This window comes from Oncorhynchus mykiss, chromosome 9 (assembly GCF_057628025.1).
Source record: "Oncorhynchus mykiss isolate SJ-2025 chromosome 9, ASM5762802v1, whole genome shotgun sequence".
In the NCBI taxonomy this organism is placed as follows: Eukaryota; Metazoa; Chordata; class Actinopteri; order Salmoniformes; family Salmonidae; genus Oncorhynchus; species Oncorhynchus mykiss.
In genome coordinates, this window is record NC_143030.1 from 53,842,496 (window position 1) to 53,858,613 (window position 16,118).

The 16,118-nt window shown below is 43.0% G+C and overlaps 2 protein-coding genes across 52 annotated transcripts in view; both read left to right on the forward strand.

The window, feature by feature from the left end:
- Positions 1-7,215, forward strand: part of lamb2 (laminin, beta 2 (laminin S)) — a 48,048-nt gene extending 40,833 nt beyond the window's left edge. For both annotated transcript variants that reach the window (XM_021616006.3, XM_021616007.3), the window contains 13 exons: positions 529-753; positions 889-1,106; positions 1,264-1,360; positions 2,982-3,354; positions 3,495-3,679; positions 3,844-4,085; positions 4,217-4,420; positions 4,576-4,720; positions 4,909-5,116; positions 5,663-5,804; positions 5,896-6,072; positions 6,155-6,314; positions 6,569-7,215. In XM_021616006.3, coding sequence (XP_021471681.3) covers positions 529-753; positions 889-1,106; positions 1,264-1,360; positions 2,982-3,354; positions 3,495-3,679; positions 3,844-4,085; positions 4,217-4,420; positions 4,576-4,720; positions 4,909-5,116; positions 5,663-5,804; positions 5,896-6,072; positions 6,155-6,314; positions 6,569-6,705 — 2,513 coding nt within the window. In that variant the 3' untranslated portion in view covers positions 6,706-7,215. The remainder of the gene's footprint in view (positions 1-528; positions 754-888; positions 1,107-1,263; positions 1,361-2,981; positions 3,355-3,494; positions 3,680-3,843; positions 4,086-4,216; positions 4,421-4,575; positions 4,721-4,908; positions 5,117-5,662; positions 5,805-5,895; positions 6,073-6,154; positions 6,315-6,568) is intronic.
- A 111-nt stretch (positions 7,216-7,326) lies between these two features.
- usp19 (ubiquitin specific peptidase 19) overlaps positions 7,327-16,118 on the forward strand; it is a 35,101-nt gene continuing 26,309 nt past the window's right edge. For 36 of the 50 annotated variants that reach the window (XM_021616017.3, XM_021616015.3, XM_090184496.1 and 33 more), the window contains exons 1-2: positions 7,327-7,963; positions 12,313-12,613. In XM_021616017.3, the coding sequence (XP_021471692.3) occupies positions 12,457-12,613 (157 nt within the window). In that variant the 5' untranslated portion in view covers positions 7,327-7,963; positions 12,313-12,456. The remainder of the gene's footprint in view (positions 7,964-12,312; positions 12,614-16,118) is intronic. The other 14 variants (XM_090184512.1, XM_090184514.1, XM_090184511.1 and 11 more) reach the window with 4 other exon arrangements.

Genomic DNA, 16,118 nt, shown 5'->3' on the forward strand with positions numbered 1-16,118 from the left:
GGGGGCATCTGGTGGCCAAAACCGGAACAATCCTGGCCAAATCCTGACAGGCTCTTTGTGAGAAAAGCTAATTGTTCACGATGTCTGCCGAAAGACTGAACATAATCCACTTTGCAACAGTGTGATCACAGAGATCCTCACTAATCACTGTTAATCTCCTGGGTAACCAACTCCCTTTTAACCCAAGATATAATAGCATTGCACAATGATAAAATATCAAAACGAATTAAGTTTATAACATGATGTGTACAGTTTGAGTAACATTCTGATAATCACTTTACTGATAGTCACTGAGGTAGGTATCACACACAGCACATGACTCTCTGTTCGCAGAAGCTGTCACACTGTAACCGTCTCACTTAAATCCACTGGAAAAAAGTTTGGAAATACTTGGAAATATGAAGTAATTCATATCCATCACCCAGCCAATAAATACCTCAATCTCAACATGAGATATTCCACTGAAGTACTCTTTCTTTTAAAAAATGTCACACCTTCTCCCTCAACCTTTTTTCCTATTGGTCACAGGTTCCCGGTGTGAGGAGTGCGCCCCTGGTTACTACGGTAACCCCTCCCAGCCAGGTGGGCGGTGCCAGCCGTGCAGGTGCAGTAATAACATTGACATGTCAGATCTGGATGCGTGTGACCGGCGGACAGGAGAGTGTAAGAAGTGTCTCTACAACACAGAGGGACCGGACTGTGGCGTGTGCAAGAGCGGTTACTATGGAGACGCCTCGCGACGCAACTGCAGAAGTGAGTCTCTGTTGACACATCCTCGTCACACACCAGAAAACCTAAGAACCATTCATTTTAGGAATGTTGCATTGAAACTATGTGTTGTGCACCCTAGTAAAGGTTCAATCTATTTTCTTCTGTATGCTTCCCCAGAGTGCACCTGTAGCTTCCTGGGCACAGAGCATACCCAGTGTACAGCGCGGGATGAGTGTGTCTGCCAGCGTGCCACGGGGCAGTGCCAGTGTTTACCCAACACCATCGGCCTGACATGTGACCACTGTAAGCCCAACTACTGGAACCTGGCTAGTGGGCGGGGCTGTGAGGCCTGCGGCTGTGACCCCAACAATGCTGTCAACTCGGCCTGCAACGAGGTGTGTGTGTGTGGTTCCATTATCAAATCAAATTTTATTGGTCACATACACATGGTTAGCAGATGTTATTGTGAGTGTAGCGAAATGATTATAGTGTAATTATGAGACAGACCTCTTCTGTGACCTCATGCTCATGTTTGACCTCCCTGTGCCCCAGTTCACTGGAAAGTGTCAGTGTCGTGATGGATTCGGTGGAAAGACCTGCACAGACTGCCAAGAGAACTACTGGGGAGACCCCAGGATCCAGTGCAGAGGTCAGCTTTAACGTCATGGAAGGTGTTGTTCATGAGTCATGGAAGGTGTTATTCATGAGTCATGGAAGGTGTTATTCATGAGTCATGGAAGGTGTTATTCATGAGTCATGGAAGGTGTTATTCATGAGTCATGGAAGGTGTTATTCATGAGTCATGGAAGGTGTTATTCATGAGTCATGGAAGGTGTTATTCATGAGTCATGGAAGGTGTTATTCATGAGTCATGGAACGTGTTATTCATGAGTCATGGAAGGCGTTATTCATGAGTCATGGAAGGGTTATTCATGAGTCATGGAAGGTGTTATTCATGAGTCATGGAAGGTGTTATTCATGAGTCACGGAAGGTGTCATTCATGAGTCACGGAAGGTGTTATTCATGAGTCATGGAAGGTGTTATTCATGAGTCACGGAAGGTGTTATTCACGAGTCATGGAAGGTGTTATTCATGAGTCATGGAAGGTGTTATTCATGAGTCATGGAACGTGTTATTCATGAGTCATGGAACGTGTTATAAGTGTGGCATCAAAATATCAGCAGTTGACATACAGTGCATTTGGAAAGTATTCAGACCCCATGACTTTTTTTCACATTTGTTATGTTACAGCCTTATTCTAAAATGTGTTCAATTGTTTTTTTTCCCCCACATCAATCTATACACACAATACTCCATAAGGACAAAGCAAAATCAGGTTTTTAGAAATTTGTGCAAATTTATTAAAAATAAAAACTGTAAATTTCACATTTACATAAGTATTCAGTACTTTGTTGAAGCAGCTTTGGCAGCGATTACAGCCCCAAGTCTTCTTGGGCTGTCATGTGCCTTTTACTGAGGAGTGGCTTCTGTCTGGCCACTCTACCATAAAGGCGTGATTGGTGAAGTGCTGCAGAGATGGTTGTCCTTCTGGAAGGTTCTCCCATCTCCACAGAGGAACTGTAGAGCTCTGTCAGAGTGACCATCGGGTTCTTGGTCACCTCCATGACCAAAGCCCTTCTCCCCTGACTGCTCAGTTTGGCCGGGCGGCCAGCTCTAGGGAGAGTCTTGGTGGTTCCAAACTTCTTCCATTTAAGAATGATTGAAGCCACTGTGTTCTTGGGGACCTTCAATGCTGCAGACATTTTTTGTTACCCTTCCCCAAGTCTGTGCCTCGACACAATCCTGTCTCGGAGTTCTACGGACAATTTCTTCAACCTCGTGGCTTGGCTTTTGCTCTGACATGCACTGTCAACTGTGGGACCTTAAATAGATAGGTGTGTGCCTTTCCAAATCATGTCCAATCAATTGAATTTACCACAGGTGGACTCCAATTTTAAGGATGACCAATGAAAACAGGATGCACCTGAGCTCAATTTTGAGTCTCATTGCAAAGAGTATGAATATCTTATTTACATAAGTATTATTATTATTATTATTTTTAATAAATTTGCTAAACTTTCTAAAAACCTGTTTTCGCTTTCTCATTATGGGGTATTGTGTGTAGAATGGTGAGGAAAATGTTTTATTTAATCCACTTTAGAATTAGGCTGTAACATAACAAAATGTGGAAAAGTCAAGGGGTCTGAATACTTTCCAAATGCATTGTATACTAACAGTCCCTCACTTTCTCTCTCTCTATCTTGCTCAGTCTGTGACTGTGACCCCAGGGGCATAGAGACATCCCAGTGTGACCAGAAGTCAGGCCACTGTGTGTGTCAGCAGGGGGTGTCAGGCGTGCGTTGTGACCAGTGTGCGAGGGGCTTCTCAGGCCAGTTCCCTAACTGCCAGCCCTGCCATCAGTGCTTTGGGGACTGGGACCGGGTGGTGCAGGACCTGGCTGTCCGAACCAAGACCCTGTCAGAGCGGGCTCAAGAGATCCAGACCACGGGCCTGACTGGAGCCTATGAGAAGGCCTTCAGAGACCTGGAGAAGAAGCTGGCACAGGCCCAGGGCATCGTCAACGCCCGCAACACCACCGCAGAGGCAGTCAGCAGCCTGATGGAGCTCATTGAAGACCTCAGGTACAAGACATACACACAGACACTGTATTATACTGTACATAACAATACACATACATAGATAGACTTAAAGATTCACCATAAATATGCCTCTCCTCCAGTTTTGGAGTTTAACTGTAATTTCCTATCCCTTTCTCCTGCAGGTCTCAGATAGGTGAGACCACAGACACACTGAATCGTCTGGAGGGAGACCTGACCAGTGTGCAGAACAGCAACGTTGAGGCCAGTAATGAGCTCAGTGCTCTGGAGAGAGAGGCCAAACAGCTAAACTTAACCTCAGATCAGCTCCACCGTCAACTGGACATCCTCAAGAACTCCAACTTCCTGGGTGAGCAGACTTCATTTCCCCCTTCAAACATAGGTTTTCTGGGATACAAAATGCCCTAATGACTGATGTTATTAATGTTTTTTTTGTAGAAATACTTAAAGAATATTAGTTAAATGTAGTATTAAATGTGTTGTTATTATTATTTGACACTCTCTTTCCTCCAGGTGCATATGACAGCATCCACAGCTCCTATAACAAGTCCCGTGATGCAGAGCGGCGAGCCAACCAGTCCACCACCACCACGCCCAGCACTGTTAGCCAATCAGCAGACACACGCCGCAAGACAGAACGCCTCATCTCTGCCAAGCAAGATGACTTCAACCGTAAGAACGCTGCCAACAAGCGAGCCCTGGGGGACCTCAATGCCAAGGCTCAGACCCTGGACATGAAGAAGATCAATGAGAAGGTGAAGCATGCATCATCTGTCTGATTGGATTAAACCCCTTAAACAGCACAAGATCAGAAGAAGAGTTCAGGCAAAGTTATAAACAAATGTAGTAATCTGATACATGTTCCACCCCAACCACCTTTGATCAGGTCTGTGGGACCCCTGGCGATGCCCCCTGTGCAGAGAGCCTTTGCGGAGGAGCAGGTTGCCGTGACGATGGGGGGAATAGGCACTGCGGAGGCCTGAACTGCAACGGTGCCGTAGCAATGGCAGATAACGCCCTGGAGAGGTCCAAGCACGCAGAGAAAGAGCTGAACAAAGCCATGGGGGAGGTAGAAGAGCTCTTCCACAAGGTCAGTTACACTAAGTGTACCTAAACCAACACTGTCTTGACAGGAAATGGAGACCTGGAAAATCTATTGTGGCATGCCACTAATGCATACAACTGTATGACCTACAGCATAAGGGTACTTGTTAACAGTTATCCCTGATTCTGAGGGCTTCTCAGGTTGCAGATGCCAAGACCAAGGCAGAGGAGGCGAAGAGTAAAGCCCAGGCAGCTCTGGACAAGGCCACCAACACCAAGAACAATGTGGAGCGCTCCAACAATGACCTGAGGGACCTCATCAAGCAGATCCGGGACTTCCTCATGCGTGAGTTGGCTAAAGTGATAGAAAATTCAGATGTTCGAGGAGCAGTAAGGTCCTTGTCTACATGGGACCATAAAAGCAATTTATCTTAAACTCGGCATCATCATCATGATCAGCATCATCACTAAGTGTTAACTTCCCAATCAACATCAAAAATATCTGTGCTGATCTGGCTATCCATCTCCTTGCAGAGGAGGGTGCGGATCCAGACAGCATTGAGACGGTTGCCAACCGTGTCCTGGAGCTGTCCATCCCAGCCTCACCACAGCAGATCAGACACCTGGCAGAGGAGATCAAGGACCGGGTCCGGAGCCTCTCCAACGTAGACGCCATTCTGCAACAGACACAGGATGATGTGCGCAAAGCAGAGCAGCTGCTGCAGGAGGCCAAGAAGGCCAGGTGTGTGTGTGTGCGCCTTGTATGTAGAGGGTTATACACTGAAGGTACAAAACATTTCCATGACATAGACTGACCAGGTGAATCCAGGTGAAAGCTATGATCCCTTATTGATGTCACTTGTTAAATCCACTTCAATCATTGCAGATGAATGGAAGGGGACGGGTTCAAGAAGGATTTTTAAACCTTGAGACATGGATTGTGTATGTGTGTCATTCAGAGAGTGAATGGGCAAGACAAAAGATTTAAGTGCCTTTGAACGGGGTACGGTAGTAAGTGCTGCAACTGCAACGGTTCCACGTGTGTATCAAGAATGGTCCACCACCCAACGTGGGCCAACATCCCTGTGAAATGCTTTTGACACCTTATAAAGTCCATGCCCCGGCAAATTGTGCTGTTCTGGGGGCAAAAGGGGCGGGGTGCAACTCAATCTTAGGAAGGTGTTCTTAATGTTTTGTACACTGTGTAGATTATAGCTGTGTCATGTCAAAGGAAATGTTTCAGCAGAGCAAGACGCTCCTGATTCTGACATGTGTTTCCATTATGTAGGAATCGGGCAGAGGGGGTGAAATCCACAGCAGAGACAGTAAAACAGGCACTTGAGGATGCTAAGAAGGCCCAGGCCACAGCAGAGAAGGCCATACAGCGGGCTCGGGCTGACATTGGGGAAACGGAAGCTCGACTAGCACAGGTACTCAAGTGTGTGGACACCATCTGCATGCAGTTTGATGTGATGAAGGGATCAAAAGAGAATACATTCCTGATGTTTCCCCTGCTTTTAGATTGAGTCTGAGACCTCCAGCAGTGAACATGACTTGAATGATGCCATGGACCGCATGGGCAACCTAGGTCGGGAGATTAATGCTCTGAAGCTCAAACGTGCCCACAACAGCGTGGCAGCAGCTCGAGCTGAGGAGACAGCCACTATGGCACGGGACAAAGCCAATGAGGCTAAGCAGGTGTGTGTGTGTTGTTTATTTGTGTATATTTGTGACTGTAATACCATGTCTGTTACTGATTATGCAGTCTTCTTTCTCTCAGATTTTAGATGGCGAGCTGATGGATAAGTATCACACAGTGCAGGAGTTGGTGGACACGAAAGCCAAGACTGTCCAGGAGGCGAAGAAGAAAGCAGAGCGCCTAAGAGACGAAGCCAAAGAGCTACTGAAGGACGCCCAGAACAAGCTCCAGAGACTAGCAGGTGTGTAGGAGGGACCCTGGAGGGAACTGGGCCGCCTTTGTTTTAAAGCAGCATTACTTTCGATTTTCACACTCTAACCTTGGAGAATAGCGAAGGCAACATTGCCCTCTTGTGGTTAAAAAGTGTCACTGTATTGTCTGAATTTGTCTGATTGTTCTTTGACCAGAGACCAAAATGTAGGTCTGTCAGCCAGTCCTGGTTATTCTAAGACAAAACATTTAAAATATAAACTTGACAATACTTTATATCCACAGAGCTAGAGAAAGACTATGAAGAGAACCAGAAAACGTTGGAGGGCAAAGCCCAGCAGCTGGACGGCCTAGAAGACAAGATGAAGGCTATCCTCAACGACATCAACAAACAGATCCAGATCTACAACACCTGTCAGTAACAGCCAGGACCTGGCTGGTCAAACCAACACTGACAGACACTATATGAAACTACTCCTGTTTCACACCGCTGAGCCTGTACACTATGCACCTCGCCCTGGAGGTGCCTGTCCGACTACACTGTGTAACCGTGCCTTTTTGATTGTGAGATTTCACACAACTAATATAACATTGTGTGGCCACATTGTGTATTACTGTGTGACTTTCAACTGAAGGATAGAAGTGCCTCCACGTGACATTTCAATTAAAATGTGTTAATGTGTGCATGCAAAATACAGACCTTTGCACATGTTTGGCCCAAAACTCAGATCACCCCCCAAAACCCTGACACATTCATAATATAAAGAAGCCCAAAAAATGATGTATGAATACATTGTTCTGGATAAACAAAAAAATGGAATAAAAGTTGTGTACCCTACCCACTGGATGAAAGGTCACTTTGACATAGTTTCTGATATCTCACCTGGATCAATGATGGATGAATATGCTCATTAAAACCTACATACATTAAATGGTTTGTATAATTTTTTGTAATGGACAGAACTGTTCTGAAAATAGACAATGAAAAAACTTTTCCACCCTCCATTCGAGAAACTGAAATTGTGTGACCGGAACACCATCGCTGCACATATTCAACATACATTGCCATGGTGGGGAGAGCGGTATTGATCCCCTGAGGAGAAGATGTCAACAAATGTCATATCCTATTAAATATCCCCTTATAATAACATCCCTGTAATAATCCTGTGTTACGGCGAAATTCATTTAAGCGATTGTTTGCGAACCGCCATGATAGAAGAAGAATAATGTGTTAGTAATCGCATTCCCTGCTTGCATAGCCGTCTGTAGAACCAACCAAGAAAACCTTGATCACATGGTGAGGGTTTGGTAGCTACAGTGCTGCCTTCAGGAAGTGCCTAGTCTTCAGAGTGGATTTCGGTTTGGACTGTTTTTGTTCCTAAACAAAGTGCGAGTCATTGCGCGGGGGCCGGTAAAGTAGGTTGAAGCGATTGATAGATTTGTTGTAATTTACGTCACATTTATTTGCTTTATATATTCGGTATATATATAAAAAAATGGGTCCTGGATAAAGAGAATTTTCGAGAAACACCGGAGTACGGGGTTTCGATTGCAAGCAGGGATGAGCAGAGGCCCGCGGCTGTTGCATTAAGCTTAGCGAGGACTGAAGAAGTAACGTTACGGACTCACCGGCATTGTGCCCAAAGACCCGGAGACCATACTCCAAATTATACACGTTTTGTAAGTAGTCCGCCACAATTTACATTTTATTATAACAAGGCATGAGGTGATATTGTCAATATGCATTGTTTGTCTAGCTTGTCAACATAACGAACGTTAGCTGGCCAACAAACTAAAGATGGCTAACTGTTGTTAGCTTAGCTAACGTTAAACTGTTAGTTGAGTAACGTTAACGAGCTACGTTGGCTAGTAACGTCGTTAGCCGACTCACGTTACATTGGCAATTTAGCTATTCCTGTCATTAATGACATGAGAGATCACATGTTCACATTTTAATGTTGAATTATCTGATTATTGAACAACTTGATTTGCCAATGATCATTGACAGCCAAGTAACTTATTTTAGTATGCTAGATAGCTAACGTGATGTAGCTACAGTAGCTAGCTGACTTGCCGCAGCAACATGACGCCATTACATTGAGGATAAATAGGCTGTGGCAGAAATGTACATCAAGGTGTAACGTTAACTAGGGAGCTAGCTATAGCCAAATGCAATTTGTAAAGTTAAACATAACTAGTTACTTTTTAGATATTGTAGTTAGCCAGCATTGTACCAAAAAGGTAGAGATGTGCTAGCCACATTGACTGACGTTAACAATCCAGGTTGCAACAGCCAAGGCAAAACGTTCAAGATATTTAACGTTAGCTAGATATGTGACATTGTTTGTTTTTTTTGTAGCAAATTTAGACAGCCACCACCAATCGGGTTAACTTTCTAGTAGCTAGATAATACTAACTAATCCTGATTAATTTTACCCATGCTAGATTACGGAGACATAATTTACAGATGAAATCAAATGTTATGTCACGTGCGCCAAATACAACCGGTGTAGCCATATAGTGAAATGCTTACTTAGAAGCACCCTAACCAAAAATGCAGTAAAAAAATAAAAATAATAATCAGAAGAAAAAAAGTTACAAATAATTAAAGAGCAGCAGTAAAATAACAATAGCGAGGCTATATACAGGGGGCACCGGTAAAGAGTCAATGGGCACTGGTTAGTTGAGGTAATATGTAGGTAGAGTTATTAAAGTGACTATGCTTGAGAGACTAGATGTTCTTTACCATTAGGGACATCAGATTTTCCACCAATGCACCTTATAGGACTCGTCTTTGCACTCTACACTCCTCTGTAAACTGGACATATCTGTATACCTGGCGCAAGACCCACTGGTTGATGCTTATTTATAAAAACCTTCTTTGGCCTCACTCCCCTCTGAGATACCTACTAATACCCTCATCCTCCACATACAGCGCTCGTGATGCCAGTCACATTCTGTGAAGGTCCCCAAAGCGAACACATCCCAGTTTCGCTCCTCTTTTCAGTTCGCTTCAGATAGCGACTGGAACAAGCTGCAAGAAACACAAACAATTGACTGTTTTATCACCATTTCTTTCTACATTCAAAGACCCAATTATGGACACTTTTACTGACAGTTGTATTGTTGTCTCTACCTTTTTGCCCTTTGTGCTTTTGTCTGTGCCTAACAATGTTTGTACCATGTTGTGCTGCTGCCATGTTGTGGTGTTGTCTTAGGTCTCTCTTTATGTAGTGTTGTGCGCTTGTGGTGCCTCTTGTTGTGATGTGTGTTTTGTCCAACATTTACATTTTTAATCCTAGCCTCTGTCCCCCCCCCACAGGAGGTGTTTTGCCTCTTGGTAGGCTGTCGTTGAAAATAAGAATTTGTTCTTAATTGACTTGCCTAGTTAAATAAAATAATGGATGCAAGGAATGTTTGCAGAGATAATGCAATCTGATTAATATAAAGGAAATGTTTGGAATTAAATAGTTTAATCTGAAAGGGGTGAGGGTTCATTTTACACTTCAGTAAATTAAGTAATTTAGCAGGAGCTCTTCTCCAGAGTGACTTAGCTACAGTTAGTGCATTCAACTTAAAATATATTATCCGGTACTTTTGTATACTTTTTAGCCAGTAGTTCTGAAAGTAGCCAAAGGGGGTCTGTGAAAATGGCCTACTATTGAAGATGGGCAGAAATTGCTTCTCCAATAGAAATCCATGATCACACTTGTAGGCAATGTCATGGCGACATTGGTTACCTAAGCTCATGTGCAGAAATGCATCATTGAGTCTAATGGTCGTCTCGCGCTATACTGTGTATCTGACCAACAAAATTGTATTTAATGTGCAGGCCGTTAAATCAAAGGCACTCCTTCAATACAAAGTTGTTTGTGACGAAAATAAAAAGGTGTAACTTTAACACTTTTGGAGTATTAACATGTCCAACTACTTAAGACATTGTCTTGAATCTAGGTTGTGCCTTTTAGATTTTGAGAAAATGAACAACTAATGAAGAATTTTTCACTTCTCTTATTGACGATGTTGCGCTTCTGGGTTTAGAAACTCTGTGCTATTACATCACAAATATGCAGATATGTGCACCATGTCATTGCTTTATATCTCACACTACTGTGTGTGTATCTTGCAGCTGTCACTCAAATGGCAAGAGGCTGAAACTTCAATTGCTTGTGGGCTGGCCCACGTGGGGTTAAATGTAGGGAAAACGGCGTCTCACTGCTTCCATAAAACACTCTTTAAACTACAGATTCTGTGGCTAATTGAGGTAAGACTGTAATTCTGCTTATAGATTATGCATATATGAACTACGTGTTAACACATCCAGCCCAAATCAGGAGGTAAAAAAATACCTACTAGTCGCCAAAGTACTGGAACATGTCTTTAAACGGGGTCTGAACTTGGGGCCCAACTGCATAAATGACACTCTTCATGACTAGAGGTCGACCGATTATGATTTTTCAACACCGATACCGATTATTGGAGGGCCAAAAAAGGCTGATACCTATTAATAGGCAAAAAAAATGTACGTTTATTTTTTATTTATTTATTTGTAATAATGACAATTATAACAATACTGAATGAACACTTATTTTAACTTAATATAATACATCAATGTAAATCAAATAAATAATGAAACATGTTCAATTTGGTTTAAACAATGCAAAAACAAAGGGTTGGAGAAGTAAAAGTGCAATATCTGCCATGTAAAACAGCTAACGTTTAAATTACTTGCTCAGAACATGAGAACATATGAAAGCTGGTGGTTCCTTTTTAACAGGAGTCTTCAATATTCCCAGGTAAGAAGTTTTAGGTTGTAGTTATTATAGGCATTATAGGACAATTTCTCTCTACGATTTGTATTTCATATACCTTTGACTATTGGATGTTCTTATAGGCACTATAGTATTGCCAGTGTAACAGTATAGCTTCCGTCCCTCTCCTCGCCCCTACCTGGGCTCGAACCAGGAACACATCGACAACCGCCACACTCGAAACATCGTTACCCATCGCTCCACAAAAGCCGCGGCCCTTGCAGAGCAAGGGGAATAACTACTCCAAGTCTCAGAGCGAGCCTTTGGTCATTAATATGGTTTAATCCGGAAACTATCATTTCCGGGGAAAAAAACATTTTATTTCAGTGAAATACGTAACCGTTCGGTATTTTATCTAACGGGTGGCACCCATAAGTCTAAATATTCCTGTTACATTGCACAACCTTCAATGTTATGTCATAATTATGTACAATTCTGGCAAATTAGTTCGCAATGAGCCAGGTTGCCCAAACTGTTGCATATACACTGACTCTGCGTGCAATGGACGCAAGAGAAGTAACAATTTCACCTGGTTAATATTGCCTGCTAACCTGGATTTATTTTAGCTAAATATGCAGGTACAAAAATATATACTTCTGTGTATTGATTTTAAGAAAGGCATTGGTGTTTATGGTTAGGTACAGTCGTCCAACGATTGATACGATTTTCGCAAATGCGCTTTTGTTAAATTAGTTTTGCATCGATTATATGCAACGCAAGACACGCTCGATAAACTAGTATCTCATCAACCATGTGTAGTTATAACTAGTGATTATGATTGATTGTTTTTTATAAGATAAGTTTAATGCTAGCTAGAAACTTACCTTGGCTTCTACTGCATTTGCCTAACAGGCAGGTTCCTCGTGGAGTGATGAGAGGCAGGTGGTTAGAGCGTTGGACTAGTTAACGGTAAGGTTGCAAGATTAAATCCCAGAGCTGACAAGGTGAAAATCTGTTGTTCTGCCCCTGAACGAGGCAGGTAACCCACCGTTCCTAGGCTGTCATTGAAAATAAGAATGTGTTCTTAACTGACTTGACTAGTTAAATAAAGGTATAAAAAAAATCGCGCCCCAAAAATACAGATTTCCGATTGTTATGAAAACTTAGTTTGCCCTAATTAATCTGACATTCCGTTTAGTTGGTCGACCTCTATTCATGACTCTTATGTAGCTCTGCAACACTCATTGATAACTGTGTTGGTCTCCTGACTCTATTCAGGCCCCTTGATTCTGTTTTGGGAGAGTTCTAACTTGTTACATCGCCAAGATAGCTGGACCGGGCAGAAAGCGGCACACCTCAGAACCAGACCCCAGCAGCAGCGACGCAGGCGACGGGCGTCCCGTGAGCGCTAAGTGCCTGAAGATGGCCAGCAGCACTGAATCAGGCCGGCGGAATGGGGGTCAGCGCAGCGCCGATGACACCACCAGTAAGAAGAAGCAGAAGGACAGGGCCAACCAAGAGAGCAGGGAGGCCAAGCGAGCAGCAGCAGCAGCAGGGGACAATGCAGAGCACAAGAAAGGTTGGAGATTAGATATTTTGGGTGTGGTAAGGCAGGAGGTGTTGCTTTATTAGCAATGCGTGCAGTGTTTGCTGTGCGCAAGCCTATTTGTTGTGTTGAGCCTCAATGCATAAACCTGACTATACAATGGGGATAACTAGTGGTGGTGAAGGGTACTTCAGGTTTACTTTGTGTCATCTATGGGGAGTGCTGCTTAGTTCCCCGTTTGTGGTTCCTAAAGGACTTTTGATACATTACATTTGGCTAAATATGTATATATTTTTGCATCCTCCAGTAAGTTGTTTGTCATTTGCAGCCTTCTCTTTTATTGTAGTATATAGAACAGAACATAATGTGTTATGGGCCTTGGAGGTATTTTCTTTGTCTTACAAGGTGTCACTTTCCAGTGTTTCTCCAATATTCATTTAGCTAAATTGTTTCTGCCACTCCCAAAATCGGACAAAAAAAATGTTTTCAGTGTAAACTTAAACGCCTAAAACCAGATATAATGTATGTAGAAAATATAATGCTTAATATTTATAAGATCATCTGTTTACTAAGAGGTAAAAATGCTAATGCAGGAATTATCACTTATCACATAACCACTTGAAGAAGAACGTGAAAATATTATACTGAGTACGAATGATGTCTAGTACAAGACACACAGCTGAGGAAACAAATGTACAACAGCTTTTGCCTATGTATTGTGTTTGAAAGTAAGATGTGAGTGCTGATGTTGTGAGCTCATGTATGGTCACTGGCCGTTTATGTTGCTGCTCTTAATGCTGAAGATTTGTAATCCTAGCTGGTGTAAGGCCGGCCACAGGGAAACATGCCTTGTCAAGGTCACAAGAGCTGCTGTGCTTCTCTGGTCAGCTCTCTCCAACCAGAACATGAGCCCAATCAATTCAGAGGGCCGGCCAGTGTGAGTCTCTAACTACCCACACAGTGTCCTCCTCTATTGCCTCATCTAGCTACAGGCAATTCCACAGAAACAGTATTACGCTGAGACTCTGAAGTTTTTTTACTTGAAAATGTATGCCAAAAAACTCCCAGATGTTTTCAAAGTTTTACAAACCATTAGAACACTATGCACAATTACTACTTTGAACAATTTACACAGTACATTTGGGGCTCCCAAGTGGCGCAGTGGTCTTAAACACTGCATCTCAGTGCTAGAGGCGTCACTACAGACCCTGGTTCGATTCCAGGTTGTATCACATCAGAGATTGCAACATTCTCTGTTTCACGGAAGCATGGTTCACTCGGGATACGTTATCAGAGTCTGTACAGCCACCCGGTTTCTTCACACATCGCTCCGACAGAAACAAACATCTCTGTTATGATTAACGAGTCGTGGTGTGATCATAACAACATACAGGAACTCAAGTCCTTTTTGTTCAAATGCTGACCGCATTATCTACCAAGAGCATTGTCTTTGATTATAATCACAGCTGTGTTTTTCCCCCCCCAAGCAGACACCTTGTCGGCCCTGAAATAACTTCATTGGACTCTATGTAAACTGGAAACCACATATCCTGAGGCTGCATTTATTGTAGCTGGGGATTTTAACAAGGCTAATCTGAAAACAAGGCTCCCTATATTTTATCAGCATATCGAATGCACTACCCGGGCTGGCATTATTCTGGATCATTGCTACTCTAACTTCCGCGACGCATACAAAGCCATCCCTCACCCCCCTTTCGGCAAATCTGACCACTACTCCATTTTGTTGCTCCCAGCTTATAGACAGAAACTAAAACAGGAAACGCCCGTGCTCAGGTCTATTCAACGCTGGTCTCACCAATTTGGTTCCACGCTTCAAGATTGCTTCGATCATGTGGTATGGGACTTGTTCCGGATAGCCTCCGACAACAACAACGGATGTATACGCTGATTCGGTGAGCGAGTTTATTTGCAAGTGCATCGGTGATGTTGTACCCACGGTGACTATTAAAATCTTACCCAACCAGAAACCGTGGATTGATGGCAGCATTCGCGTAAAACTGAAAGTGCAAACTACTGCTTTTAATCATGGCAAGGCGACCGGAAACATGACTGAATACAAACAATGTAGCTATTCCCTCCGCAAGGCAATCAAACAACCTAAGCGTCAGTATAGAGACAAAGTAGAATCGCAATTCAACGGCTCAGACACAAGACGTATGTGGCAGGGTCTACAGTCACTCACAGATTACAAAAAGAAAACCAGCCCCGTCATGGACCACTATGTTTTGCTCCCAGACAAACTAAAAAACGATTTTGCTCGCTTTGAGGACAATACAGTGCCAATGACACGGCCCAAACAAAACCAAAGGGCTCTCCTTCACCGCAACATGAGTAACGTGAGTAAAACATTTAAACATGTTAACCCTTGCAAGGCTGCCGGCCCAGACGGCATCCCTAGCCGCATCCTCAAGAGCATGCGCAGACCAGCTGGCAGGTGTGTTTACGGACATATTCAATCAATCCTTATCCCAGTCTGCTGTTCCCACATGCTTCAAGAGGGCCACCATTGTTCATGTTCCCAAGAAAGCTAAGGTAACTGAGCTAAACGACTATCTCCCCATAGCACTCACTTCCGTCATCATGAAGTGCTTTGAGAGACGAGTTAACCTGTTAAGTCTACCCTCTCCTTTTTCGAACATTCTGTTAAAAATCGCGCAACATTTCAGTGTCCTGCTACTCATGCCAGGAATATAGTATATGCATATGATTAGTATGTGTGGATAGAAAACACTCTGAAGTTTCTAAAACTGGTTAAATCACGGCTGTGACTATAACAGAGCGTGTGTTTCATCGAAAAGCGCAAGAAAAACTGGTCACTGAAAAATATATCCATGCGCCACTTGCATGTATTGTTTAAGGGGCACCAAAATTAATAGGGCCAAGGATGCAATTCCTACAGCTTCCACACGATGTAGCCAAAAACGTCATTTTCATTGACAAAAATCCTGTGTGTCATGACAAATAGATCCTTCATTCCATCCAGCCTACAGCAATTGATTTTGGGAGAGAGAAAAATGGACATTGTTTTCTTGAGTAGCTGCTATTGAATACAGATCGCCCAGTGATCAATTTGATCGCTTATTAACGTTTACAAATACCTAAAGTTGGGTTACAAAAGTAGGTTGAAGTGTTTTGTCAAAGAATATAGGCAACTTATATAATTTTTAAAAATGACGTTGCGTGTTGGAAGAGAGCTTTTTTCCTGAACCAGACAGGCTATACAAATGGATATTTTGGGCATACATGGACGGATTTAATCGGGAAAAAGACCCAATTGTAATGTTTATGGAACATATAGGAGTGCCAACAAAGAATATCATCAAAGGTAATTAATGTTTTATATTTTATTTCTGCGTTTTGTGTAGCGCCGGCTACGCTAATTATTTTGTTTACGTCCCCTTCAGGTATATTATGGTGTTGCATGCTATCAGATAATAGCTTCTCATGCTTTCGCCGAAAAGCATTTAAAACATCTGACTTGTTGGCTAGATTCACAACGAGTGTAGCTTTAATTCAA